The sequence below is a fragment of the Lasiodiplodia theobromae genome, assembly GCF_012971845.1.
Source record: "Lasiodiplodia theobromae strain AM2As chromosome Unknown scaffold_18, whole genome shotgun sequence".
In the NCBI taxonomy this organism is placed as follows: Eukaryota; Fungi; Ascomycota; class Dothideomycetes; order Botryosphaeriales; family Botryosphaeriaceae; genus Lasiodiplodia; species Lasiodiplodia theobromae.
The window spans coordinates 112,127-138,697 of NW_023336388.1; the positions used below are offsets into that span (position 1 = coordinate 112,127).

General features: G+C 57.2%; 9 protein-coding genes across 9 annotated transcripts; 4 read left to right on the forward strand and 5 right to left on the reverse strand.

Moving 5' to 3' along the window:
- Positions 1 to 1,192: 1,192 nt before the first annotated feature.
- LTHEOB_6244 (Glutathione s-transferase) lies at positions 1,193 to 1,950 on the forward strand (the record flags this gene model as incomplete). Its single annotated transcript, XM_035515479.1, has 2 exons — positions 1,193 to 1,335; positions 1,395 to 1,950. 2 exons carry the CDS (start codon positions 1,193 to 1,195, stop codon positions 1,948 to 1,950), a joined length of 699 nt encoding a protein of 232 aa, XP_035372827.1.
- A 205-nt stretch (positions 1,951 to 2,155) lies between these two features.
- LTHEOB_6245 (Mitochondrial seryl-tRNA synthetase protein) lies at positions 2,156 to 2,935 on the reverse strand (the record flags this gene model as incomplete). Its single annotated transcript, XM_035515480.1, has 2 exons — positions 2,156 to 2,685; positions 2,755 to 2,935. 2 exons carry the CDS (start codon positions 2,933 to 2,935, stop codon positions 2,156 to 2,158), a joined length of 711 nt encoding a protein of 236 aa, XP_035372828.1.
- A 314-nt stretch (positions 2,936 to 3,249) lies between these two features.
- Positions 3,250 to 5,368, reverse strand: LTHEOB_6246 (Methylenetetrahydrofolate reductase; the record flags this gene model as incomplete). Its single annotated transcript, XM_035515481.1, has 4 exons — positions 3,250 to 3,630; positions 3,680 to 3,990; positions 4,043 to 5,228; positions 5,282 to 5,368. 4 exons carry the CDS (start codon positions 5,366 to 5,368, stop codon positions 3,250 to 3,252), a joined length of 1,965 nt encoding a protein of 654 aa, XP_035372829.1.
- A 337-nt stretch (positions 5,369 to 5,705) lies between these two features.
- On the reverse strand, positions 5,706 to 6,788 carry LTHEOB_6247 (Pq loop repeat protein; the record flags this gene model as incomplete). Its single annotated transcript, XM_035515482.1, has 2 exons — positions 5,706 to 6,509; positions 6,564 to 6,788. 2 exons carry the CDS (start codon positions 6,786 to 6,788, stop codon positions 5,706 to 5,708), a joined length of 1,029 nt encoding a protein of 342 aa, XP_035372830.1.
- Positions 6,789 to 11,556: 4,768 nt separating this feature from the next.
- Positions 11,557 to 13,206, forward strand: LTHEOB_6248 (uncharacterized protein; the record flags this gene model as incomplete). Its single annotated transcript, XM_035515483.1, has 4 exons — positions 11,557 to 11,889; positions 11,942 to 12,431; positions 12,481 to 13,070; positions 13,123 to 13,206. 4 exons carry the CDS (start codon positions 11,557 to 11,559, stop codon positions 13,204 to 13,206), a joined length of 1,497 nt encoding a protein of 498 aa, XP_035372831.1.
- Positions 13,207 to 13,855: 649 nt separating this feature from the next.
- LTHEOB_6249 (Small monomeric GTPAse) lies at positions 13,856 to 15,039 on the forward strand (the record flags this gene model as incomplete). The annotated part of the gene is made up of 3 exons (XM_035515484.1): positions 13,856 to 14,055; positions 14,105 to 14,659; positions 14,709 to 15,039. 3 exons carry the CDS (start codon positions 13,856 to 13,858, stop codon positions 15,037 to 15,039), a joined length of 1,086 nt encoding a protein of 361 aa, XP_035372832.1.
- Positions 15,040 to 18,205: 3,166 nt separating this feature from the next.
- LTHEOB_6250 (Cfem domain containing protein) lies at positions 18,206 to 18,984 on the forward strand (the record flags this gene model as incomplete). Its single annotated transcript, XM_035515486.1, has 3 exons — positions 18,206 to 18,292; positions 18,350 to 18,515; positions 18,575 to 18,984. 3 exons carry the CDS (start codon positions 18,206 to 18,208, stop codon positions 18,982 to 18,984), a joined length of 663 nt encoding a protein of 220 aa, XP_035372833.1.
- A 479-nt stretch (positions 18,985 to 19,463) lies between these two features.
- Positions 19,464 to 21,761, reverse strand: LTHEOB_6251 (Phospholipase D/Transphosphatidylase; the record flags this gene model as incomplete). The annotated part of the gene is made up of 6 exons (XM_035515487.1): positions 19,464 to 19,774; positions 19,830 to 20,312; positions 20,367 to 20,730; positions 20,786 to 20,977; positions 21,028 to 21,201; positions 21,255 to 21,761. The coding sequence occupies 6 exons, from the start codon at positions 21,759 to 21,761 to the stop codon at positions 19,464 to 19,466; spliced, it is 2,031 nt and encodes a 676-aa protein (XP_035372834.1).
- Positions 21,762 to 22,253: 492 nt separating this feature from the next.
- On the reverse strand, positions 22,254 to 23,556 carry LTHEOB_6252 (uncharacterized protein; the record flags this gene model as incomplete). The annotated part of the gene is made up of 5 exons (XM_035515488.1): positions 22,254 to 22,658; positions 22,712 to 22,825; positions 22,876 to 22,967; positions 23,017 to 23,365; positions 23,413 to 23,556. 5 exons carry the CDS (start codon positions 23,554 to 23,556, stop codon positions 22,254 to 22,256), a joined length of 1,104 nt encoding a protein of 367 aa, XP_035372835.1.
- Between the last annotated feature and the right edge of the window lie 3,015 nt (positions 23,557 to 26,571).

Here is a 26,571-nt window from a genome sequence, read left to right on the forward strand (position 1 = left end):
CGGCCGGCGCGTCGACGCCACCGACCCGGAATGGGACGAGCGGCTTGTGCGCTGCTGGCGGCTGCAGTCGTGCGGGTCGTGCCTGAGCAGCGACGCGCGCTGCGGATGGTGTCCTTACGTCAGTGGATTCTTTGCATCCCTCCTCCTCCATCTTTCAACAACTCCGAAGGTATCGTGAAAAATGGAAAAGTAGAATGCAGACTAACAGAAAGGGCTGGCACAGTCATCAACTTGCATTCCGCTCCCGTCCGCCTCGGACATACCGCTTCGATGGGCGCCTCTCGCGCCCCTCAAACACGCTCACATCTGCCCCTTCGATCCGGAGCGCTATGAGCTGCGGACTAAGTCGTTTGGGCGCGAGAGCTGCAACGTTTCCACCACGACGCTGCTCACGGCTATCGTGTCGTTTTTCTGCGGCATTGCTGCTTTGTTTGTTTTGTTTGGGTTGGGATGGGTGGTTGCGTGGCTTATCAGGGCTGGAAGGCGAGCTAAGAATGGCATCGAAGTTGTTGTTATGGAAGGTGGCTGGCCTGGCGAGATTTGGAGAGAAGAGAGAATCTGGGTGAGGAAGAAGGGCTGGTGGAGGCAAAGGGGGGATGGGGAGGAAGGGGAACGGACGGCCTTACTCGGCCAGAGGTGAGGGTTGCTTGAATTGATATTTGATTTTTATTTTCCGGCGTACTCTTGAAGAAATTAATTTTATTCTGCTTTACTTCCTAATGGATGACATTAGCCTTGAATATCAATGTCCTCTCGCAAATACAGCGCCTCGACCTACCGAGGCATTCGGATGCGATTTAGCCGAACTCCCGAGAGGGCGCCGGCGGCCTTCTTGCTCCAACAGGCATATCAATGAGGAATAGTAAATGGTGTTGAACTCAGCTGATTTGTTCACTATTTTTAGTCAGCAGCCCCACATCGTAGCTAACGGCGCCAGCTCCTGCCCCTCCATGGACGTCACCGCCTTGGATCCCTTCTAGAACACGGATACCCGATAGCCGACGCGGTAGCCGGAGCTTTTGATGTCCGAGTCGGCAGACAAGCGACCGCCGAAGGCAATAATGCCGTCCTATTGCCCCATGCTAGGTCGCGTGGCATCTGAGTCGTGATAGCTACGTATATAATGCTTAGCCCCGCAACGTCAATTGCTTGATCAAACCTCCACTCCTTTCCTGTCGATAAGCATTGAACCATGCCCCTCGTTGTCCACCACCTTCAGCGCTCCCAGTCGGACCGTATCGTCTGGCTGTGCGAGGAGCTCGGCCTGCCCTATGAGCTCAAGATCTACCAGCGCGATCGCAAGACTCTTATGGCGCCGCCAGAGCTGAAAGCCCTGTACGCTCTGAGCAATTGACACGAAATGGAGAGCGCAGCTGACAAAAGATGCCTCCCAGCCACCCGGCCGAAACGGCGCCCATCTTTCAAGATGGCGACCTGACGCTGTCCGAGTCCAGCGCCATCATGGAATACATCATGACCAAGCACGGCAACGGCCGCTTCAAGCTGCCCCCGAGCTCCCCCAATTACGCCGACTACGTCTACTGGTTCGGTTGGTCCGTCGGCACGCTGCAGTCCACCATCCAGACGCCAATGATCCTCCAAATGGCCGGCGTCACCGAGAGCTCCAACCCAGTCGTCCAGAGCATGCAAAACCGCGTCGATAGGACGCTGAAGGCCATGGACACCCGGCTAAGAGCGACGCCGTATCTGGCGGGTGACGAGTTCACCGCCGCCGACATCTACGCTGCATTTACCGTCTCGACCATGCGCTTGTTCGTCCCCTTCCCTCTGACCGGCTACGATGGCATCCTGCAGTGGCTCCAGCGCCTGGCCGAACGGCCGGCGTACAAGGCCATGATCGAGAAGGGTGAGAAGGGCGAGGATCGCGGAGTGGTGCCGACCATCATGCCCGAGGCGCCGACGGCTATGTGGACGTACCTGGAGAAATAGGGTAGTGGGCAACCCCAATTAGCAATACTAGGCCGCAGGGCACAAACTTTGAAAATGAGATCCCTTATGACATGGCTTGTTGTGCGCAACAGTGACTAGATAGAGCCACCGTTTGTTCCACCCTGTCCGGGCGGAGCACTTCAGTTTCTCCCCAAGATCTCCAATTGAGACCTGCTCCGTATGTGCATCTTTTCCCGTCCAACCCTCAGCTCTTCCCGGCGCCTCCCCCAGGAGCTTTCCCACCGCCGCCGCCAAATATCCTCTTGAATCCCCTACCAACAGGCTGCAGCGCAACCCTCGCAAACCACGGCGTCGCCCACACGCTCAACCCCAACCTCAGCGGCAACAGCGCCTTCGTGACCGCCCACGCCGTCGCGACCTCGACCAGCAGCCTGACGCCGCCCTCGCCCCACGTCCACGCGGTACCCGCCTGCCTCCTCAGCCGCGCCCGGTGCCCTTCCTCGTAATCCACCTCGTCCTCGGCCTCGCGCACGACGGCGTCGTCGTCGGCGATCCACCCTTTGCGCCGGAAGTACCGCCCGAAGCGCTCGACGCCCTGCTTGACCCACGCGCCCTCGGAAATGTACGGCGGCAGCCAGTCGGCGTAGTGGAACGTCGCCGCGAGCCCGACCAGCGGCACGATGGCCGTGATTTCGTGCAGCAGCAGGAACGCCGTGACGTGCGTGAGCGGCGCGCTCCGCAGCGGCGACAGGTAGCGCTGGAGTCGACCCGGCACTGTGTGTGCGCACGCTGTTGTTAGACAAAAAGCGGAGAGCGAAAGGCGAGAGAGCGAGAGAGACTTACGGCGCGAGATCACGCGGTCCAGGCGCGATTGCTTGCGAGCCGCCGCTGCTGCGGCTTCTGAAGCTTCGGGCGGAGATGGCGGCTGAGTATTTGCGGAATAAGGTCGCCTGATGTTGGCATTGCGTGTGCGGGGGAAAAGCGCTCTCGGGCGCACCAGTTGGCGCGACAGGAGTGTTCTCATGGCGGCCAGCTGGGGTTTGGAACGAGAGATAGAGGCATGTTGAAAGGTGCGCGTGGGTTGGGTGGGTCTGACGTAGGCAGAGCTTCCATGTGGAGCTTTGACCACACACGCGTAGATACTTTGTCATCCATTTTGTATGTACAATGACAACCAGAACCTTCAGCATCGCGAGAGCTCTGCCAGTCACTTTGCTCTACATTATAATACACCTACTCCTCCTCTTTCTCGTTCACTCAATGTTTCCTAAAACAGAAAAAACGCCTTTCTTATGGTACCAGTTCGCCCCGCCCATGGATATTCCACCTGCCAAACCCCTATTCGTCCAGAAGGAGGCGCCAGAGAGCGTCCTTTTCCACAAAGTCATGATGGATGATGTTGACTAGCCAGTAGTCGTCCCGGATTTGCCCAAGCAGGTTTGCCGTTGCCGACCGAGGCGGGTAGATATGCCGCCACTCTGACCAGATGCTGAACGCCTCCTCGAGCCACGCCCGGAAGGAAACTGACTCGATAATCGTAGGCGTCACAATCTCTTTACCTGCAAAGGATCCCCAAGTTACCGGGTTGACCGAATCCTCGTCATTGGACGAAAACTCTCCTGCGTGGTTGCCCGCAAAGTACGTCACGTCAGGTAGTTCATCCAGCTTTGCTTGCAGCTTCTCCCAGTCAGCTGAAGAGAGGAAGAACTCCACGAAGGGCTGTGTGCCATGTTAGCAGATTGCTAAGAGTAGATCGAGTAATAATTACCTTCTGGAAGACATAGCCATTCTTGGGGCCCCAGCCAAATATCGCATCCGTGCTTTTGATACCATTAACGGCCGGCTGGCTCGCAACGGACCACCACCCCTTTGCAATAAGCTTAAGCAGTTGTTCACGGATCGTCTCTGTCTCCGGGTTCAGCCCCTCTTCGCTCCAAGGTATCGCCTCGAGCTCGCCAACGATGTGGCGCCGGAAAATGTCGGAGATGTCTTCCACGGTTGTCGGGTACTTCCAAAGCCTAATTGCTTGCGGAATCGACACATGCAACGACACTCCGTAGCCGTCAATTTCGCCAAACGCTGTGATCTACGTTAGATATAATGGTCCGTCGTTGAATGCAAATGCACTAACCTGGTGACCTTGCGTCTCCCCACCGACCGTTCGGGAAGTCATCCCAGGTGGCTTCCCTGCCCAATGTTCCCTCCCCTTCTGAAATCGCTAGCGTGTTGGCTCTAGTCATGATCTTGTCCTTCGGAACACCTGCTTCGTCTGCAAGCGCTTCGTAGCTCTTGTTGCTAGACGTGGACGGGCGGTCCACTACGACTCGATTATGCGGGGTCGAGTTCGCCGAAGACAGACGTCTCCTATTCTTGACTTTAAGAGAATCACTCGGTCCACCACCGTTCACGGGGATGTCTTCGATGGTCACCGCTTCCTCGTCCTCATTAGGCGACGTAGCAGTTATCAGGTGGCAGCGCTCGACTATATGAGCAACTGCCTTTTCCAGATTCAGCGTGTAGAAGTGGAAGCCTCTCGGACCTGGGTTTGATCGCGTTTTGAGTTCTTCGACTATCTCGCTCAGTATGTCCACTCCCACACTCTTCACTGCCTCATCGTCACCCTTGACTGCATCAAGACGAGCGAGCATCGCGGGCGGCAACTTGGCGTGGCTGAGCTTGGTTGTGCGGCGGAGGATCTGATAACTCTGGATCGGCATCAGCCCAGGAATGATGGGGATAGTCTTGAACACTCCCGAGGGATCGTTGCGAAGCATGTCCTCAAATTCCTCGTACGCCTTGATGTCGAAAAACAGCTGGGTCATGATGAAATCGGCCCCGGCCTTGGTCTTCTCGATTAGGTAGGGCAGGTCAAACTTGGGATCCTGCTTGTCCGGGTGCGACTGGTCCGAGTGACCCTCGGGGTACGCGGCGACGCCAATGCAAAAGTAGTCGTCGTACTTGGCGCGGATGTAGCGCACCAGATCGACAGCCCAGGTAAAATCCTTGTTCGAGTCGTTTTCCTTATCGGCCTCGCCCTCGCGGTATTCCTCACTACGGGGCGGGTCTCCACGGAGGGCTAGGATGTTGCGCACGCCTAGGGCCTTTGCCTGCTCGAGGGCTTCGTCAACAAGCGAGCGGCTCATGTTGGTGCAGGTCAGATGCAGGCAGGTGGTAAGGCCCAGCTGGCGCTGGGTCAGCTCGGCGAGCTCGAGCGACTTGGACGCGGTGCTGCCACCGGCGCCCCAGGTCACGGTGACGAACAGCGGACGAAGGGCGCTGGCCATGCGCTCCAGACGGTTCTGGAGGTTGGCGAAGCCCTAAACGCGAGGTTAGCGAAGGGTACGGCGACGGGCAGGCGGGCATTGCGCACCATCTGCGTCTTGGGCGGGAAGAACTCGAGCGAAAAGTAACGGCCATCGGGCGGCAGAGCCGCGAGCTTATCCGTAATCTTCTCCATGGCGGCGTGAGGGTCGATGGCAGGGTGTCTTTGCTGAGAAGGACATGCTGGGCGTTGACTCTTCGGCGCGGACGTGGGGCGCGACTTGTAGCACGGCTGCGAGCCCCGCCTAACTGCCGACGCTGGCCGCCGTCCCTGTTGCGTGCTTGCACAAATCCAGGGAAAGAAAAAACCAATCTTTTATATACGTGCGCCTCTCTGTACTCTAAAGTAGCCCTGTATACACCAAAATGAACGCTGCCGAAACCATTCCAGTAGAAATCTAAACGCCAATCCCCGTCAACATGCGCCCAACCCGTGAGCCTCTTGCCATTAGTGTTCCCCGCCCGAATAAGCATTACACCACAGCCTCATCTGAATCGTCTTTCTTGTACATGAAATACTGCACGAAAACGCCCGCATCTAGCAAGAGCGTTCCGAAGCTTCCCAGCAACCAGCTAAGATTGACGAGGAAATACCGTCCGTAGATATCGCCAGCCTCGCCCGGCCTGCAGTGTCCGCCGTGTCCGTGGCAGACAGGCTTATAAGCCAGGATAGAGATGACGTAGGTCAAGTTGCCAAGACAGGCGAAAATGAAAAAGAGCATGGATATGCCCTCTGTGCTCTGCCGCTTGTAGTTCAGGTACAACTGTGGAACCCGAGACCCGAGGTATAGGACACAGCAGATGTAGCCTCCAATCTGGCCCAGCACATTGAATTGTATGCTGTCCTCCCCCTCGTTTGCCGTGTTGTTTTCCGGTGGCTGGTACGTGAAGAGCCAGCCGAGGAAGCCTGCTGCGCACACCAGAATGACAGCGACGAGATTGAAGAGGACGGACTTGAGTGCCGAACGAGGAGCCTGTCGCGCAGTGTCTGGCGCGGGTGTGTCGACAAACGGCGTCGCAGGCGAAAGATGTTCTCCGTCGTGGAACAGCCGCTCGGTAAAGGACGAGAACGACGACCGACGCCTGCCACCCTCAAAGTCGCTGATGTGGGCAGGTCTCGACTGGCCCAGCAGCGCTGAAGTTTCCGACGGCTCTCTCGGTGGCTCATCATCGTCCTCCGGCTTTCTAACCTCATCTTTAAGCGTGAACCCCTTGTAGTAAAAGCACTGCGCGAGCAGAACGATGTCGGCGAGCGTGTAGTAGATGGCCAGGATGATCTAGTTACCATTAGCGATCGTGAACCTCATGTATGCGAAGAAGATGGAGCGCACCATTGTGGGCAGCACCCGTTGCAGCACGGCGCCGACAATGTTGAAGACATCGCCGAGCAGCCAGACGACAATAAAGACGACCGATAGTCCCTCCGCCGAACCACGTCGGAAGTTCTCAATGATCTGTGGCGAGAACACCACGACCCAACATGCGATGGAGATTGAGCCGGTGATGCCGCTGATGGCATCAATGTCGAGATTGAGGCCCTGGGACGGCGGAAACATGACGGCTGTGGAGGCGGTCGCTCAGACCGGGTACGATCCTTCAAGCAATTTGGCGCAAACCTGGGATATGTGCTCAGCTGTGGCCTCGGAGTGGATTTGGGTGTTTTGTGACGCGCTCTGACAGAGGGTGGGAGCGAAGCAAAAGTTGGATTCAAAGAGTCATGGCGGAGACTTGGGACCGGTTACGTAACGACTGGCAACTGGGCAAGAATTCACTGCAGATCCGGGGTACATGTCGGCTACACATTCCTTGGTCGCACATTCGTCATACGCCTCCCGCTGCACGCTCTCGCACCGTATTCTCCCGTCACGGTGAGTCCAGAGATCCATTCACATTCGAACACATTCGTACCTTACCTTCCGTGTTGCTCAGTCATGCTAATTCTACGCTATCCTGCTCCGGCCAATGCAATGCAAAATTTCTATAGGTTGTTGTCCTTCTTGAACTTGTCCCATGCCTCATTCAGCGTCGCAAATACAGCGGCGCTGATCATTCTTTGTTCAGTCGTAGCATCTTGCGATATCTGTCAAAGCCCGAGTCAGCACACTGCACGTCAAGCCAACACTGGGACCGAAACTCACCTTATCCGGGTGCACCTTGGCAATCGCCTTCATGTACACAATCTTGACCTTATTCGGCATGACTAGATCCTGCATGCCGACCTTCTTCCACCCTGCCTCTGGCCACAACACTGTGTCGAGCGATCCCAGAAGCGCCCGCAAATTGTCTGACTTGCTACCTTTCCAAGCCACTAATTTTGCATCGACTTGGTCCGTCAGTGCAAACTTCTCGTCATCAGCCTTCTCGGCCGCCGCGTTGGCTTCGCGCAATTTCTTGACTGCTTCTGCAGACCCTTGAGTTGAAACAGCTGGTCTAGGGGCAGGTCTCGCCGCTGGTTTCTTGGCAGCTGGCGCGGGGCGTGCAGCTGCAGGGCGCGACGTCTGTTGTGCGCCGCCACCCGCCGCTTTCTCGCATCTATTCCGGCCCTGAATGCTGACCGATCCTCCAACACCTGCCTCAACAGCTTCCTTCCAAACTTTGGCTGCTTCGCTCCACTTTTCCATGTTCTCTAGTGCCTCTGCTTTCCTCATCAGAGCTTTGCCGAAGAACTCTTTCATATCTTTCTCTCCTTCCGCACCTCCCATGGCGATTTTCTCTCCTTCGCCGCGCGACGGCCCAATGGTAGACAGGGCAGAGTCGGCGTCAGCTACCGCAGCTTTGGGGTCGCCCACTTTGATATTGGTAAGGGCGCGATTGCAGAGAACAATAATTGCGATGGGATGTCCGGATGGGAGAGGCTGGAGAGCGCTTGTGTACGATGTATGGGCAGCTGCATAGTCACCGCGTTTGAAGGATTCGGTGCCCTTCTGCCTGTGCGAAGCCGAAGTTGAGAGTGCGCTTGCTGAGGCCGGAGGTACTTGTCGTGGGGGCACATGCGGGCGAGGAGGCAATGGCGAACTAGCGGGTTTGGGTGCTGACGGCGTTCTCGGCGCGGGTGAGGCTTTGGGAGCGAACGGGTTGTTCGGGTGGAGCGGCGCAGGCGATCTGCCCGAAGACGGGACGTTTTGCGAAGACGGGGAAAATAAATCTGGTTCAGGCACTGGCTCCGACGGCTTAGGTGTCGTTTTCTTCCGACGGGCAGGGCTGACATAATTCTGTGCCGATTGCTCCTCGACGTCTTCTCGCGTGAGTTTTCCAACACGTCCATGTGCTGATGGAGGAGGTGTTGAACGGTAAGAGTCGCGAATGGAGGCTGGCGATTGGCCTCTTGACCGGGGATTCGAGGGCTGTAAGTCAGGACGGGGGGCGGTAGTCGCCCGGCTAGACTTCTGAGGCGGACCCATGCCAGACTCCAGCATCATAGCTTCATCCGTGACCTCGTGCTCCACCGGAGGTCTGTTCCTGCGGGCTGGCCCATCTCCGGTTGCATGGCTCTGGGCTTCTCTCATCCATTTCGGTTGGCTGGGGTCACCATCCTGCTGGAACTCGGCAACTGCCTTTTGCACTTTTTTCTGACTCTGCTTCCAAAAGCTGTTGGCAGACTTGAACAGATTGGTTCCAAACTCTTGAGCCATTTGTGCCATGTCTTTCTCTTCCGTAGGCGTGCGGCCTTCATTCCTTCGCTGAGACGTCGACCGGCTACCCTGCTCGCGCATCCAGGCCGGAGCGCCTTCTCCCGCATGCTCATTTCGGTTATTTCGCCCCGAAGAGCTTCTGTGCCGCTCGTTCTCCGGGCCCAACGGGCTGGCACGGCCCCGTATTTCTTGCCGCTGCCGGGACTTGTGCTTGGCCTCTTCATGTGCCTGATTAAGCAGCCAGCCGACAGCGGCTTGAATGTCCGTTCCGCTATCTGTGTGGGCCAAGGCCTCCGCAGATTTGTCCGCGGGGAATCCCATGTCCACCAATTCTGCGACGGCGGCGTCGCGAGGGTCGCCGTGGGACGTCGTGACATCGATGCGGTCATTCTGGTGCTGTTCCTCGTAGTGTTGAGGTTCGGACTGGCGCGGAGGAAGCTCAGACACAGGTTTGCCAAGATCACCTAGAATGTCATCATCCTGGTCAATTGGTGCGGAAGCGCTAACTGGCTTTGCAGCCGGCCTCGACGGCAACTGGCTCAAGCCGAACGGATCGTCATCGTCGCCGAATGTTGTACTGTCCTGGCCCCGAGAGCCTGCTCCGTTGCTACCTAGAGTTGCAACCTGGCTCGGGGTAGTCCCCCGGCTTGCTGGGGGTTGCGGGACCGGGTAATGACTCGACGCGTCAACGGGAGCTTCCGAATTGAATGCGGCCAGGATATCATCTTCATCCTGTGATGGGGCAGGAGATGCACGGTGTGCAGGCGCATTGATGGCAGCGAAAGGCTTGTTGATGGTACTAGATAGTGTTGAAAACGCCGGCGGCTGCGCGGGCGGCGGAGCGCTGGCGGCGGCACTGGGAGTGCTCCGGCCGCTGCCCAACGAGTCCCAGAAGGCGTTGTCAGGGGCGCCGAATTGGCTCTCCAGCTGCTTGCGCTGCCTTTCCTTCTCCTCCTGCAATTGGCGCTGGCGCTCCTGTAGCGACAGATTATCTGTTGGCTTGTTCGACTTGGAGCCTAGAAGCGACGAGAAGCTGTCATTCGCAGGGGTCGAGGGCTTCGAGGAAGGCTTGATGCCGCGGAAGGCGACGTTGGAGGTGGGCGCGGCGCCGGAGAGCTGTGACGACAGCGGGCTCGAGCCTCGCGACAAGCTGGGGAGCGGGCTCGGGTTCAGCGAAGGAAAAGAGGGCGTCGACTGCGGCTGCTGCTGCGGCCTCGGTTTCTGGGCGTTGGCGGACGCGGCGGGCGCGTTCCAATCCACGCTCATGAGATCATCCATGGCGGGCGGGAGAGACGGCGGATGGCAGTGCGGGCGGAGTGGTCGGGCTGCAGCACAGAGACATCAAGCAGGGTGGAGAGGGTGGCGTGTTGGCGATGCGCGCGTCTGATGCGGTGCAGTGGACGGCGGACGCCCGCGCAGCGCGGGCGGGCCCTTGCTTGCATGCTCAACTAACGCGTAGCATGGCAACGTCGTTTTGTAGGAAATGCAGCCCTCAAGGCAGCGCAACAAACATCCGCCGCCCTGGCGTCGCACGCAGGGCTCCCGACCGCGTCCCGCCAGATTGCTGCTGCGCGCTGGAGGGCGCCGGCGGCGTACGCTGAGAAGGCCGGCGGCGGAGATGGGGGAGCACGTGACGGGCGGCTTATCGAGGACGGGGCAGGGAGGCTTCCAGCATCTAGGCGACGGCGGAGAGGCCTGCGGCGAGCAAATGGCCGACGGCTACAAACCCATGCGCAGATCATCAGCCCACAGCACCCACCCTTCGTCTGCAGGCCGGGCCAGCGGCGCAGTCCCGCGGACACTCGCATTCGCGCAGCCCGGCCGCCACGGTGTCGGCGCAAGTTTGGGCATACGGTCGAGGCAGGTGATGGGGCCTGCGTCTGGCGACGGGCCGCTCACGGGCGAATTGTCATTTCATTGCACCACGCCCGAAATGGACGGCGCAAGGGGCCAGCGGCGCCCCGGCCGGTGCGCGGAAGCGGCAGCCTTCGCCCACGATCCTCGCCGCCGCGGTGGGGTGGCCAGAATTCCTACGCCGTGGGAAGAACCGGCACGCGGCAAATTGGGCGACCCTGCTGTGGCGCGACAGCGCGATTCATGGGCGTGCGGCCACATGGGCGCCGGCCCAGGAAGCAGTAGGCGGCCGCCGGCGGGGGATGATAGCGACTGCGAGCGCCGTCTGTGTCCAAGAGCCGTGGGCGAGGGCGCGGTGACTGGGCGGGTGGCTCTGCGAGTGGAGGAGGGCCCGATCTGCGGATGCCCCCCAGCCTGCGAACCTACTCTCGTCAGCAGCGTTCCTGCATGTGCACTAGCGCGGTCGTTTGGAGCGGCAGGCCGCCGCAGGTCGACGAGGAGCTCTTGGGACCACCACTTAGCATTAGCCGCAATCGCCCGCCAGATCGTTCCCCCCCTGGCCCCGGCCAAAATAATCTACTAGTGGCCGCGGCCCCGTGCGACAACCTGGTCTCCCGTCGTGCCCACCTTGACAGGTTCGCATCCACTGAAACACTTTCCTCTCCTGCGATAATCTGTTCTGTCGGGAGCGGCCGTCTGCAGAGGGGCTCACTGCTGATTCGCGTCCGTCTCCTCCTGCTTCTTCTGGGTGGGTCCGCCAGCTCAACTCCTCCATCGCTGCTGTTCCTCTTTGTTTGTCACTTGCTGCTGTCAGCCCGAGCGCACCTTATCGTCCGCAATGGGCCTGTTCAACCGCAAGAAGGACTCAAAGGCGCCTCAGCCCGCCGCCCAGGCTACTGATGCTGCCTCCACCATTTCCAACGGCAGCGTCAAACCCGTCAAAGCCTCCGCCAACGGCAACACCATGTCCAAGCCCCAGATCCCCGACATCCCCCTCCCCAAGGCCCCGGACCCGGCTCTCGATCCCGCGGGCTACCTGCGCAGCATCCATGCCGTGCGCGACCGCTCGCGCCTGGTCCTCGACAAGGCCAAGAAGAACCAATTGAAGCACTTCACCGTAGACATGACCAAGTTCAACGACACGGCTGCCTACGTTGTCTCAATCATCAAGGTAGGTGCACAGCGCCCTGTCCCGCCGAGCGCCTCTGACCCGCTTGCCACAGCGCGACTATGCCGGCGACTACGCCTCGATCCCGCCCCACGGCCGTTGGCAGCACTTCGAGGTTGGCGGGCGCCCCCGTATCGATCAGCTCATGGCCACCTGGCCGTCCAGTGTCGACAATCAGGAGCGCACCCGTCGCCTGATCGACCTGTTCGTTGTCTCCGTCCTTCTCGACGCCGGCGCCGGCACCAAGTGGCAGTACCGCAGCAAAGAGTCCGGCAAGATCTACAGGCGCAGCGAGGGCCTGGCCGTGGCAAGCCTGGAAATGTTCAAGGCCGGCCTCTTCAGCAGCAACTCGGGAGAGCCCTGCCGGGTGGATGCTGCAGGCCTCAAGAAGCTGGACGAGAAGGCCATGGCCCGCGGGCTGCAGGTCACGGATGAGAACATCCTCAGCGGGCTTGAGGGCCGCACGAATCTCCTCGTGCGGCTGGGCGACGCTCTGCAGAACCCAGAAATTTTTGGCGCTGATGCTCGCCCGGGCAACATGCTGGGTACGTAATTTCGTCCGTACGCGGCATTCTCCACGCTGACACCGCGCAGATTACCTCCTCTCTCACCCCTCCACTCAGGCCTCCTCTGTCCCGATCGTCCCCGTTCCAACGCTTTGGAAGGTGCTCATGGACGGCCTTGGGCCCATTTGGCCCGCAACGCGCACCCAAATCGACGGCATCTCGCTCGGCGACGCATGGCCCTGCTCGGTGATGCCCTCGCACCCCACGCACCCGTGGGAGAACATCGTGCCGTTCCACAAGCTGACGCAGTGGCTCTGCTACTCGTTGATGGTGCCCATGAACAAGCTCATGAACGTTCACTTCGCAGGAGAGCATCTGCTGACCGGTCTCCCCGAGTACCGCAACGGCGGGCTCCTGATCGACACCGGTCTCCTCACCCTGAAGCCTGAGGAAGCCAAACGAGGCTTGGCGCAATACCAGAAGAATGCGCAGGTCAAGGGCCAGCCGAGCATCGAGGTTGTGCCCATGTTCACCGCGGACGACGACGTGATCGTCGAGTGGCGGGCGGTGACGGTCGGTTTCCTCGACGAACTGCTCTACGAGGTCAACGGCCTGCTTGGCTTGGTGGGCGCGGACAAGCTAAGCCTAGCGCAGATGCTCGAGGCTGGCAGCTGGAAGGTGAGTGCACTGCGCAACCGACGCCGCATACGGAAGCTAATGCCAGACACAGGGTGGTCGAGAAATAGCCGAAGTCTCGCGGCCGAACACGAAAGAGCCGCCGATCATGATCTTGTCCGACGGGACTGTTTTCTAAATGATACCCCTCCTTTCCCTCATTGGCCATTTCCTTATTCAAGGTTTTGCGTCTGGACGACGCGCAGCAGCAGGAGGCTTCATACTTTTTTTTTGTCTTTTTCTTTCGTTGGCGGCTGCGTTGGAGAGCCTGCCCCTTCTCTACGCCACTTTATTCGATTTTTATTGCGCTCCGCAGCGCGTCGACCCGGCGCGCTCGGACCCTTTCCCGAATCGCTTCGCGTACTTCTTTCTTGTCCATATGTTGCTCGCACGTGCTCGTCGCATCCGAAGGAGGGAATTGCTCTGCAGCAGGGAAATTGGAAGGCGAGAGCGGCGGTCACACTTGCTTTTCATACCTTTAGATATCCTGGCGGAGCGGGTTTGGCACGGCATGTCACCGGAGGGTTGGCTGGAATAAATCAAAACTGTAGTAATCCAAACGTACCTAATGATGCGCTGAGGTCTGGCTTTCCGATCTGCGCCCATGCGTTTGTCTTGGACGGGAGTGCGCGTGCGGGCAAGGGGGAGGCGCCTGCACGTGAGAGCTCCGACCGCCGGCGAGCTGCGGCGTCGTCGTCATGCGCTGCCCATCAACACCACCGACTGCCCGCCGCGCCCATCCCCCAACCGCCCGCCCGACGACACCGGCCCCGCGCTAGCCCGGCAAGATGAACATTGGCAAGAAGCAGAAGCAGCGCAAGGTGCTGCTCATGGGCAAGAGCGGCGCCGGCAAGTCGTCGATGCGCTCCATCGTCTTCAGCAACTATGTCGCCAAAGACGTGCGCCGCCTGGGCGCGACCATCGACGTCGAGCACAGCAACATCAAGTTCATGGGCAACCTGATGCTCAACCTGTGGGACTGCGGCGGGTAAGCCGTCCCGCCCCAACCCAAGCGGACGTGGCTGACGGCGTCCCAGGCAGGATGGCTTCGTCGAGAACTATCTCACACACCAGCGCCACCACATCTTCTCGTCTGTCGCTGTGCTGATCTTCGTCTTCGACATCGAATCCCGTGACTTTGCCTCGGACGTGCTGTCGTACCAGAACATCATCGCCGCCCTCGCCGAATCGTCGCCCAATGCCAAGATTTTCTGTCTGATCCACAAGATGGACCTTGTCCAGGCCCGTCTGCGTCTCTCGCTCTTCGAGGAGCGCGCCGATTACATCCGCCAGGCTAGTGTTGAGTTTGGATTTGGCGACACGGTCGAGTTCTTTGCGACCAGCATTTGGGACCAGAGCCTGTACAAGGCGTGGACACAGATCATCTATTACCTCATTCCGAATGCCGGCGTGATTGAGTCTCTTCTGCGCCAGTTGGCCGAGGTCATCGACGCGAGGGAGTTGATTCTGTATGAGCGCACGACCTGCCTCATGGTTACACACGTCACGCGCGGCACCGAGGCCAGCAACCCCTTCACCGACCGTTTTGAGCGCATCTCGAGCATTCTCAAGACCCACAAACAATCCATGGCGTACGTCATCCAACTCTCCGAGCGAGTGCCAGTACTAACCGTTCTGCAGCAAACACACGGCCCTACCACCCTCTCACGCCAACTTTGCTGAGATGCAGATCAAGACTGGCCGCTTTATGTTCTTCATCACTCGTCTCACCGAGAACACCAACCTAGCAGCGTCGATCCCGCCGTCAGAACAGATTTTTAACGCTGCAAGGGTCAATATCAGTCTTGCAAGGAACCGGTTTGCCGAGTTGGATGTCATGACCGGGAAGCATAGAAGCATGCAGCAGCAATTCGTCAACAGCTTAGAAGATAACAAAGGCGAATTAGACAAATCGGAGGGGAATAGTGGGGGCGGGGGTGGTGCCATGGGCGCAATGGGCGGCATATACTAGACGGGGTATGTGGATGGGGGCTGATTTTCAGGAACAGAGATACCCATTTCGTGAGGTGAGCTGCACGCACCTCTGTATGACTTACGAATAACAGCGCTACATATTAGACAGCATATGGTACAACCTCTCATGCAAAAGCGCGCTCCTTGCGAGCCCTGGTGCGCGACGTCGCAGTGGGGCCATGGTCCACTAATTGCTATCATTCTGAAAAGCGCCGCATCGGGTGGTCCCTGAATAAGGCGGAGGGCGCGCGGGAGACAGGCAAAGGTCGGTAACGTCACAGCGGGCAGCAGGGATCATGACTTGGAATAGATGATGTACACCCTCTTCACGCTCATCTGCCACAGTTCGCCCTCCGTCTCGGCTCGAGTGCAACAGGCCACATAGAATTGAGGGGTTGGCCCGAGGTAGTAGAGCCATCGCTCGCTAAACATCAGTTCATTTCGGTTAACTCGGACGGTTCAACGGGTGAGGCACAGCGACCCAACTTTTCCGCCTCGATCATCGAACGAAATATGTGATCAGGTACGCTGGCGGGGCACCGGTCAAAATAACGGAGACGGCGAAGGCGGGCGGAGGGTAGGGAAATGGCCGAGTCCCCGAGGCGAAACGACACTCAGGAGAAGCGAGCCCAATTCTCGGCAGACCGTATTGATACACAGATTGACATTGACGATCGGGAATCCAACGACCAGAGACCGGGAGTGTGGAAGGTGGTATAGCCGCCACGCGTCACCGCTACCGTCTGGGCAAAGGGTGCCGTTGGGTTGCATTGGTAGTGGATCGCAATCCGAGAGCCACTGCGACGGGAATCAGGGTATCCGTTGGCGTGCTGAAGCTTTAGCCACCAAGACTTGGGCCTCTGGGTGGCTATCGCTCCACACGTGAGCCCATGGCCTGCTTGGGGTATGATTGGCTTTGGAGTCTGGGAGCTCGGGGGCTTAGACATTGCAGAGCGGCGGCACAGGCCACAGGGTCAGTGCCTGCGGACGGGAGGTGCGATCATCCCGCAAGCACGCCCCAGCAATACGGCCATCACTTTCCCATAAAAACCCTGAAAATCGCTCCGCCCCAAATGTTTCCATGGTGGCCTTGAAATCAGGCGCCAAACGGCTGCGCGGACCGTGTCAGCAAGTGATCCATCGTGATGTCGATTGTGGTCCAGGGATAGACGCCGATTCGCGCCCATCGCATATCGCCGGGTCCAAAAGCTACGCACACGCATCTTCCATGATGCACAGCCCCCCTCTTTTCAACTGTTCAACAGATGAGCCGTCCGGCTGACTTGAATCTTTGGGTCGGCACGAAACGGGCTAGCCCCAACACACTGCTGAGTAAGTTTTGCTCCCAATCGTAGATGCTGTTTGAAGGAGCGTGGAACTGACTCGAAGGATCATTAGGCGCGTCATGTCTGGATAAGGATATTTCCACATCTTACACATGTAAGACATGGCAAATTAGAGACAATAATTCGTTCCTTGGCACTGACAAACTTCAAGCTCATACCGAATTAGGTAAAGTCAGTAATAGCTTTGAAGCAGTATCGCACTGGCCGGCAGCTCTTGCAGCAACGGGAGAACTGTAGAGACAAAGTTTGTGCAGAAGACTATGAGACAAGCTTAAAAGAACCATCGACGCCTACCACATTGGTTTGCATTCCAGACGAGGCGGGTAGCCAATGCAGGCCATTGCAAACATTAAAGAGGACAGCGTGGACGTCTGTTTAAGCTGTCAAGTGAATACCCATTAACTTCGCATTCTATTGCCACGGCTTGCGGCTCGACTCGTATGGTCTCGAGCAAATCATTTCTAGAGTGTTCCACTCCTACTTATCAGGGGTCGGCAGCATTCTAGACTCCAATCGAACTCTACAGCTTCTTCGGGACCCTGCTAAGTAGAGCGAGAGAGCGTGGCTGTTGAGTTTATTTGAATACAAGGATCAAGTAACGGTATAAAAAAATAACTTACTAAAGGTCAACTGACTGATGGGCACCCATGACACACTAATAAAGAAGCTATAGGACAGCCGCGTTGATCTGGCGCCCTTCGCCTCGTGGCGGCATCGTCGATCGCATCACAGCGGGTGCACAAAGCTGACTCTCCCGAAACTCTCTAATTAGCAGCATAGTACACTACTGCAATACGGATGTATTCATAAGATATAAAAAGGTATGTTCACATCCAGGCATTTATTTCAATTGCCCATGTTTGTAGAGTGTAGTGTCGTTCACCGGGTACAGAGGACTCCAATCTTTTACAATCCACTGTGGCACGGATGGGCTGGGTGGCAGTCTCAGACTGGAGGTTACCGCATTATTATTTATGCATGGTATCCAGGCCGAGGCACTGTTCAGGCAGTGCAAGTGTATACGGCTCATAACAAGATTACCTGATTGCGGACCGATATGGACTTGGTAGACGCTCAGCAGCAAAGGCGCGCAAACAGTCGACGGAGCGTCATAGCAATGTCATTGCTATGGTTCATTGCGATCAGCGCATTGCGGGGGCTAGAGACATCGAAACCAGTTATTCCCGAAGTAGAAGGTCAGTGAAGAGCGGAGAGAAAGCCGGCGACGGCGACTGGCTCGGTGAGAACGACGGTCACATGTGCAGCGGAATCGGGCTTCACATGTCTCGGGATGCACGTTGGACGTGGCGGCAGGCATGGCGCTTAAAAGTGGACTTGAGTGAGAGGAAAGAGGCGGCGATGGACAGCGGGAGCCGAGGAGATGAGCTTAAATCGTAGATCCTCCACATTACCCCTTGCACTTCCCCAGATTCGAGGCACGCCCCATCCCCAATTCGACAAGTCATCAAACCTTCTCCTCCTACCACTATCGAGCATCGAACCAGTCGCTTTTTCATGCCTCGGTCTATGGTGTTGCTGCTACTCCCCCGCCCAAAGTTATTCCTGTTTGGCCTCCGCCTCGTATTTCAGTGACCACCAATCACGCTGTGAATTCAGCTGTCGTCCAGCATGGGCTCAGCTGCAAGATGGACATTCAGACAAGGTTTATGCCTTGCTCGTAGCTGAATGGGCGGTTAGAACCTTGTATCAAAGCAAGTGGACTGGTACTTAAAGTCAATTCAACGTCCGCATCTCCCTTCCCTTCATCATTCGCTCTCCAGTGATCCTGTGAAACTACAGCATTCCATCAACAACAATATGAAGACTTTCGCATTCGCCACCGTGGCTGCGCTCAGCGCTGTTGCTACCGCCCAAGACTTGGGGCTGTTGCTCTCATCCTGCGCCGTAAGTTTACACCACTTACTCGTAAAACGCATCCGCAAACTAACACCACGCGGTTAGTCCGATCAATTTCAGGAACTTGGATTGACCGGAGTCGACGGTGATCCGTGCAAGAGCGATGCGGGCAAATCTTCGTACTATGAGTGCTCCTGCACCAAGGGTCAGGAGTTTGTCGTCGATTACCTCTGCAAAAACCCTGGATCCTGCAGCCCCAGCGACATCCCTGGTCAGCTCCCCCCGGGAATATTTAGTCAAATAAGATCGGCTGACTTGTTATTTCCGTAGGCTTGACGGATACTCTCGTCAGCTTCTGCAAATCGGTCGGTGTCACCGTCACAGCTCCCTCGAACCCGTGCGGTCTCTCCGGCGGTAGTAGCTCTTCTGCTCCTGCGTCCTCTGCCACATCCGCTCCCGCCACGTCCGCCCCTAGTTCTTCACCTGCATCGTCGCCAGCCTCCTCGGCGGCTTCCTCCGCAGCGAGCTCTGCCCCGAGCTATGCCCCCAGCTCCGCTGCATCATCTCCTCCGGCCACAACTCCCGCCGGTACACCCACTACCCCGGCTGGAACCCCTTATGGTACTCCAGCCGGCACCCCGGCCAGCGCTCCGGCTGCCTACACTGGTGCAGCTGCAGTTAAAAACGTGGCTGGTGGTCTCGTCGGTGTGGCTGGTTTTGCTGGCCTCTTCTTCCTCTGAGGAAGGTATACATGTCAGGACACCAAGCCGTCGACTGTGCGCACGGTTCAATCTGCACTTTAAAGTCTAAAGATTGGAGCTTTTACGTTGACATATGAAGCGGTGTCACTCATAATGTTCTCCTTCTAATGTACGTTGGGCATGCGACACCTGAGACTATACATCCTTCCACTTTCATCAGCGGGCAGGCCTTTTCTTCGAAATGCCGCTGGGGATCACACTTGCTTAATCAGTTTCTTTTATTTCAATCGAACAGAATAGTGAGCTTGCAATTCACAGCCTAATCTTGTCAAAATAGCAGTATTCATTTACGTGAAACAAAACTACCAAGGATCGCGTCGGACTGGGCCGCCGCAGCACCGGCTAATACATGTGAAGAGAAGTGCTCCCACCCTTGCTTACATACTCAGATAGACGAACTAACCAGCAGAGCCAAACTTCGCTTTTCTCCCCCTATACATGGAGATGGGAATCTGCACTCAGAAGCCACCATCCCCCTTCACGCGCTTCACTGCCCCCACAACCCCCTTTGCCCAAGACATGTGACCCGGATTTATTCCAATAGCGCCTTTTGCTTCGTTTCCATCGTCGTCTCTCCATATGCCGTCTTCCTGCGACACGGCGCCGTAGAGGTGAGTGTTCTGGTTTCTCCGAAGACCTGCTACCCAGTCCGCACATATCTCGGGAGAGTCGAGCAGTATGTTCACCTCCTGGGAGTGGTACCATGACTGCGTGTCCTGGTTGCCGCTCCCCTGGATGCCGATATGCTCGTCGACTATCATTAGTTTTACTGCGTGGTTCGTCAGCTATCGTCACTGCAGGTCCGCACACGGTGAGGGCCTTACTGTGGCAGCTTCGCTGCTTGAACTTGTTGTGCAGTGGCTTCGTCTGGTCCTTCCCGACATACCAGTGTATGTGGAGGCGCTTCCGCTGATCTGGATCGAGTTCCGTGTACATCTTGTGGGATATCATCTCGTTCGTGCCCCCTTGGAACGGCAGTAGCTCGCCGAGGTCATTGTAGCCGAGACACGCGTACATGGTGACTTCTACCCCCCGCCTGACGGCGTCCAGAAGCGCCGGGATGAGAGGCTCCGCATTGATGTCAGGCGATTGGATGAATACAGTTGATTCTGCATTGCGAATGGCGGATAGCCAGGCCTCATTCTGCGGCGTGTAGACGGAAGAGTGGTTCAGGGCGCCCCAGGGCTTACGGTTCACGAGGGCGATGGGAAAAGGCTCATGGCGGGCGTGCGGGATGTAAGGTGTCATAGTGTCTTCGGGCGCGCATTCGGGCGCTGTTCCTTGGAGCTTCTGCTGAGTCGCCTCATCTGGATCTTGATCAGCTTGGCTTGGCATGGCGGGGTGGAGACACTGCTGCCTACTCAGATGCTTCGTGACGAGACTCATGACGCTTTCTCCATTTGTTGGTGTCAGGATGGCCTGCATTCGGAGAAGCTCCGAAGCCATGTCTTCGTCGTAATGAGGATCGCCCGGTTCATTCTCTGGTAACTGTACACCGCTGTCTCTGGCGCGAGTAATGAGATTAGTACGATTGGCTGGAGTCTGGCTGGCTATGTCTAGAAAAGACGAGTCAAAAGTGCCTCTTGCTTCGCTTTGAGCCTCGCTGATAGTGAGAAGAGGTAGCGGAGGCTTCAAGGCATCGTGCCATGTAAGCAAGGCCATATCGTAAAGAGAATCCACGATTGGGCCCTCCAGATGCGTCATCATCTCAAGATTGTCGTTGTCCTGAATAATATCTGGTCAGTTATAGTTAAAACTCCAGGGGAACGAGGCTGCTCACTTGGATGTTGTTGCTGCAGACGATGCCAATCTTTCTGTCCACTACCATGAATTTCGCGTGAAAGGTGCCGAGCACCGGGCGGTGGTAGTTGATGACTTCGATGTCGATGTTAGGAATTTCATCAGCAGAAGGTAAGCCGACACCCGGGGCTGTACGCTCAGACTCGCTGACGTCGAGGTGATTGTCAAAGACCTTTTGCAGGGTAAGCGTGGTGTGTTGGATGCTTGTCATACAAGGCGTACCTGCTTCGCGCTCCCACGATCATAGATGATCTTGACTACAGCCCTTCGCTTCCGCCTTCCAGCCCTCTTGGAGAGCTCTTTCAGCGAGTCAGTGATGAGGCGGCTGGCATTGGACTCCTTCCAATAATTGGTTGCCAGGATGACCTCGTGCTCAGCCCTGGCGATGAGGTTCGACTAGCGAGATTAAGTCAAGACGAATAGCCGAGGATAACAGTAGCATAACTCACCATGTGGCGGCAGATGTCAGGCAGGGCGCTGATGACGGTAAGCGGCAATATGCCGGAGCTGCCCATCAGAGGCGGACTCACGACGCCGGCAAGCGGGTCATGATCGAGGGTACAGAGAGCATCGTGCCAAATTCGTAAGAACAGTTCGCTGGGTCTTACGTCTCCAAAATTGCCGCAGCTAAGGGCATGGCCGAGTTCCTCCGGGGTAGCAACGCGACGATGCTTTGGCGGGCTAGTGTCCAGGACGCTCACTGGATGGGTTGAGTAGAGTTGCGAGGCAGCTTCTCCAGGGGCCAGAGCCGGGTCTTCGGCAAGGAGGGTGCTCACCGAACGTGAGGCATGACAGAGGTCAGAGACGGGCTTGGTTATGGTTTCGGGCATGTTCTTGGTGCGCTGAATCCACGGCTGGCGGCAGTAGAAGTGATGGATAGCAATAGCGGCGAGAGTTGCGACTGCCGTTGCCAGCAGCAGCAGGAAAGGGGGATTTGAAGAGTCCGGGAACGTCATGATGGTGCCGTGTTTAGCGGGGAAGACGGGAGCAGCTGAAGAGTTCCCTGGTATGCGTGGCGTCATCTAGACCCTGTGCAAAGCTTGGCTAAGCTTGTCAAAGCTTGTCGTGCCGCTCCCAGTCCCGTTCAGGCCTAGCTCCCTCGTTTTCCTTGCTCTGTCTGGCCGACCAAGCCGTTGCTTCCTTCTTCACGTCGCGCTATTGGTCGGGGTACGCGTCGCCGCGCCGCGCTATCCGACGTTGTCCTTGCCGGTTGCCGGCTTCCAGTGGGTCGCCTGTGCCGACGCGCGCCGGAATTCACCATCTTCACAACACGTTTCCAAGATGTGACGTATCCATAAGCATGGCTGATCTCTAATAGGGTATTATGAAACGAAAAAAAGGCGCTAACAAGTGAAAAAAGAACACAGGCTCACCCGCGTTACCAGCAAAACCAACTCCATCTCGGGTATATTCTTCGCCGTCCCTCTCCGCCGCAGCAACCTGCCCAGCTATGGCGTCCAGTGGTGCTTTTTGTCGTCGTCTCCCAATGTCGACGGGGCGCCCTGCGACTCGACCGCAACCGAGCGCTGCACGCGAATGCCAAACTCGGAGCCAGGATCCAACTTGGAGCCGCCGGCCTCGATGATGTTCTCGGTGCTGTCGCTCTCGATGTCGACTTGCGTGCCCGACTTGGACCCGAAAAAGCGGTTGGTGACATTCTTGCTGCCCGCCGTGCCGTACGCATCGAGCGGCACCGATCCATTCGTGTATCCGTGCGAAACGTCGTTGTCCTGGTACCCGCCCTGGTAGAACTTTTTGGTGAACATGGGACGGATCATGGGCGCATTGCCCACAAACGTCGCCACGAAGCATTCGCGCATCGCCCAGATGGCCGGCTCGGATGGCGCCGCGTTCTGCATGCCGTCAGCTCCTGATCCCGCCCCAACCCACGGCGCTGTTTACTGACGCTCAACACGAAGACCACCCGCAGAGTTGCAGCCACCATCACGAAAATTCCAGCACCGAGCAGGACGACGAGCCCGAGCTTTCTTAATGTCGAGACCTTGGCCTTGATGACAAGCTTTGCGACAGTTAGATGAAATCGCGCAGTGTGGGTTGCAGTGTTCTCACCGGCATGGGAATCGGGACGATGACGGCGTCAGTGATGACGTTGAAGACGACCTGGACGATGTACCACACAGGGCTTTCGTGCGTGCAGAGCTCTGTTCAAATCAGCCCGTTGCGCTTGCCGAGGGGGGCCAGAGGACGCACTTCCAGGATCCGGATAGATTTGCCAGTTGTGGCTCACCGGGCGGCAGGTCAGGAGAAGGGTGAGAAACTCGACCAGCCACGTTGTTGCTACGACGGCGATGGCTGGTTTGATGAGCTTCTCGGCAGCGAGGCCCCGGGTCAGGCGCTGGAAGAAAAGCAGCATGCAGAGCTTCAGCGTCCACATGGTCGACACATAGGTGATGTGGCCGCAGAGGAAGAATTTAGAGCCCAGGATCTTGGCGTCGCGCTCGGCTGGTGGAAGCGAGAGGCGCTGCTCGTTGGTCATGGCCCTATTGTCGCCGTTGAGACTGACGATGTGGGCGCACACGGTCATCATGGTGAAGAAAGCCTGGCAAGAGTCAGCATGGCACCGACACTGAGGGCTGGCGAGCGCACCCAGGCGAGGATCATCAAGTAATCGTCCCACTGCAGGCGGCCGCCGACCATCTTGGTGCGGGTGAAGAGACGCATGCCGACAAGGACGGTGGAGATGCCATATTCGACCCACGTCTCGATCAGCAGCTCCTGTATGGTCGTCATGATGGCGGCGGGAGAGAGAAAGAGAGGTGTTGTAGCGCTGGCCAGCGCGGACCCAACACAACGTCTATATCCACTGCGTCCAGGCGTCCAAGGCAGCGGCAATGGACCCGCCAGGAGGCTGCGCTATGCTCCCCTCTGCCCCATCTCGATGTCATAGCCAGTCAGATTGCAGCGAGGCGCAGATCGCGGGTCGCCAAGAAGGGGACTCGGATGCAGGCTGACTCTGCTCCCGCCCACCAGCGCAAGGCCCTCCGTGCTAATTACTTGTTCAGGAAGGGAACTGCCTCAAAGTAGCGTCGGCAGCCCCGAAGCGACCGAATGGGCCGTTGAACGGCCGGAGGGATGCTGCATGGGCCTTCCAGAAGAAATCCTACAGCCTCATCGCCTCTGCTGCACATCAGCTCTCCCGGCTGACACCAGCCATCCGCTTCAACCCTTCCCGTTTCGGGTCACTTTTCGGGCCGACGGCTCTCTTGCCGCCCCCACCCTGCCGCTTAGCCCGTCGCACATCACGTAGATCGCCGTGCGGAGGATCGCTGCATCCCAGTCAGGGGCAGCAACGAAGAATAGTTGCCCTGCGTCAGCCACTAACGGCGCGGCAGCTACGAGCTCTCGCCGCCTGATCTGCCTTAGACGCCCTCCTGTATTGCCCCACCCGTTCTATTCCCGACCCCTCTCTGGTCTCGGAGGCCGTTCCGTCAACTCCTGCCATATAAGTTTGCCGATCTTTTCTCTACCTTGATGACTGCTGTGCCGCATGAAGCTGTCGCAGCCTTATCTCCGCCGAGGTCCACGCACGAATCTGTCGCAAGCACAAACTTCGCCGAGGGCCACGCACGAACGGAAGCTGTTTTTCTCTCGACCTTGGGCGCCACGCCCACCCCCCGATTTCTCCCGGCTCAGGCCATTTCACTCCTCCTTGTGCGCTTCCGCTCGCGCCGTCTCAAAAACATGGCTTTTGTCAGCGCCCCACGGAGATAACAGTGCTACGCTGCCGTTCCGCCATCGTCCGGTGCTCTTGGCACGGCCCAGCACATTCCGCATCCGTCGGTCTAGGTTTGACCAATACCTGTCACAACGTCTAGTACGTCTGCACGGCCGTGTGTCAGCTTGTAAAGGATGCAGATCAGAGGCTTGCGCCGGCGGCTTTACTAGCGGAAATCGCCACGTGGTGTTCGTCAGGGCAAAGTTTGGTGGCGTTTTCGATCGCGATGCCTGGGGAATCTGTGCATTGGTGATCACATGCGCCTTCTAAAGGATTGCTGGGCTGTTTAAGCCATTGGAGTTTACCTATGTACCTGGGGAAGCACGTGGAGTCGCGATGAGGCTGGTCCAATGGCCGCGTTTGAGTGTGTACCTACGTATGGACATGCCCCTGGAATACACACCCAGTATCCATCATCAGAGCTGACAAAGCACTCGCAATCGAGACTTTAGCAACGAAAAATCTGACAGCGAAGCACTTGTCAGTGAAAAAGCTGACAATCTATCCATGCCCTTTTGGATACGTGACATTTCAGCGTTGCGCTGACCAGCGTATTACTGACCGATTGATCAGCTTTACCCACATACAATAGTTACCAAATGAATATGGTGATCAGTTGAGGAAATATCGAAACGCATGCAGCTCACCTAAGCGAGGCCTTCTTCATGCGCCTAACAACATTGCGACATGCTGCAAATCATCCGCATCCGGTATTTCGCATGAGGCCGGCGCTGTAGCAAAGTTTTGCAGCATAGAGGATGATGCCTGGGCACGGTTCTCGGCTAGCGTTAAACTACAGGCGACGATCAACGGGGCGTGACGAGCTTTGTAGCCTCCATTTCGCAACGAATGTGTGACGCGGCTGCAGAGGGCAGAAGCTGCAGCCTTACCGAAAAAGGAAAATGCGCGGCGCAGCAGCTAGGGACACCCAACATCGGTCAAAATATAACGCCGACGGGTAGGGGATGGGAACACACAAGAAGTTGGGGAGCAATCAGCATCTCTCTTCTGTTGGCCGGAGACCGTTGTAGGGGGGTGGAGAATCTGCTGCAGGAGTGAACAAGGGCGGTTGCGCAGGGTTCAAGCCAACCCATGACCGGCGACGCGTATAGTGGGTCGCCAAAATTCGTATCCCTCGCAAAAAAAAGCAAGTTCACAAGTGTTTCAGTTCAGTAATTTCACCAGGGCCCCCACCAGGCCGGACGTAGTTGATGAAGTCCGGTCTTCTCGCCCTCCACACCTGCTGATTGTCTGACCGGTGAGCTGGACAGCAAATCCCTAGCCATGTTTAGTAGGTCCGTCTTCGAGTGTCGTTGACAGCACATCGTTAAAGTTAATGTCGTCTAGATAGCCGAATAGCGAAAAATGGGGCTTTCCCGTAGAGGCTTCGCACTCGGGTGAAAGTTTAACAGAACACCTTCGACGAAGTTCATGATGTAATTTGGCTTGACATGAGCCTTTTGCTCCTGTGGGTGTTTTGGCATGAGCCTTTTGTTTCTGAAGGTGGTTTGGCATGAGCTTTTTGTTCCTGAAGGCACACAACGGTGTTAATCCCGAGCTGCGGACATGGGTGACGCAACGACTTCTCCATGTTGACCTGAATCATTCTGGTGATACACTCGCGTCGGCCCTCGTAAAATCTCTCGAACTCGTATTCCTTGGTCTTAGTGGTATCATGGATTTTCATCTGAGGTACTCTCACGCACAATAACGCTGTGTTCTTTTCTCCGGCCAATTGAGCGCCCATGACCATGCTGACATTGACAGCATTACTATTAGAACTAACGGTGCTATTGCCTACGTATTTCCCAGCAGCTTCTGCGGGATTCAGCAATTGAGTTGGGTTAATGTTTCGGACGATTAACGATCTGCGGCATGTGATTGGATTTGACTTCGCTTGTCGCATTACCGTGATTGGACTGACAGGCATACTGACATAAGCCTTAAGAGCCACTGGATATACCCTCAATTCGGTCATGGTTTAGCAGGCTATAGATAGGTAGCTATTAATGACTGCAGGGAATGTTGAA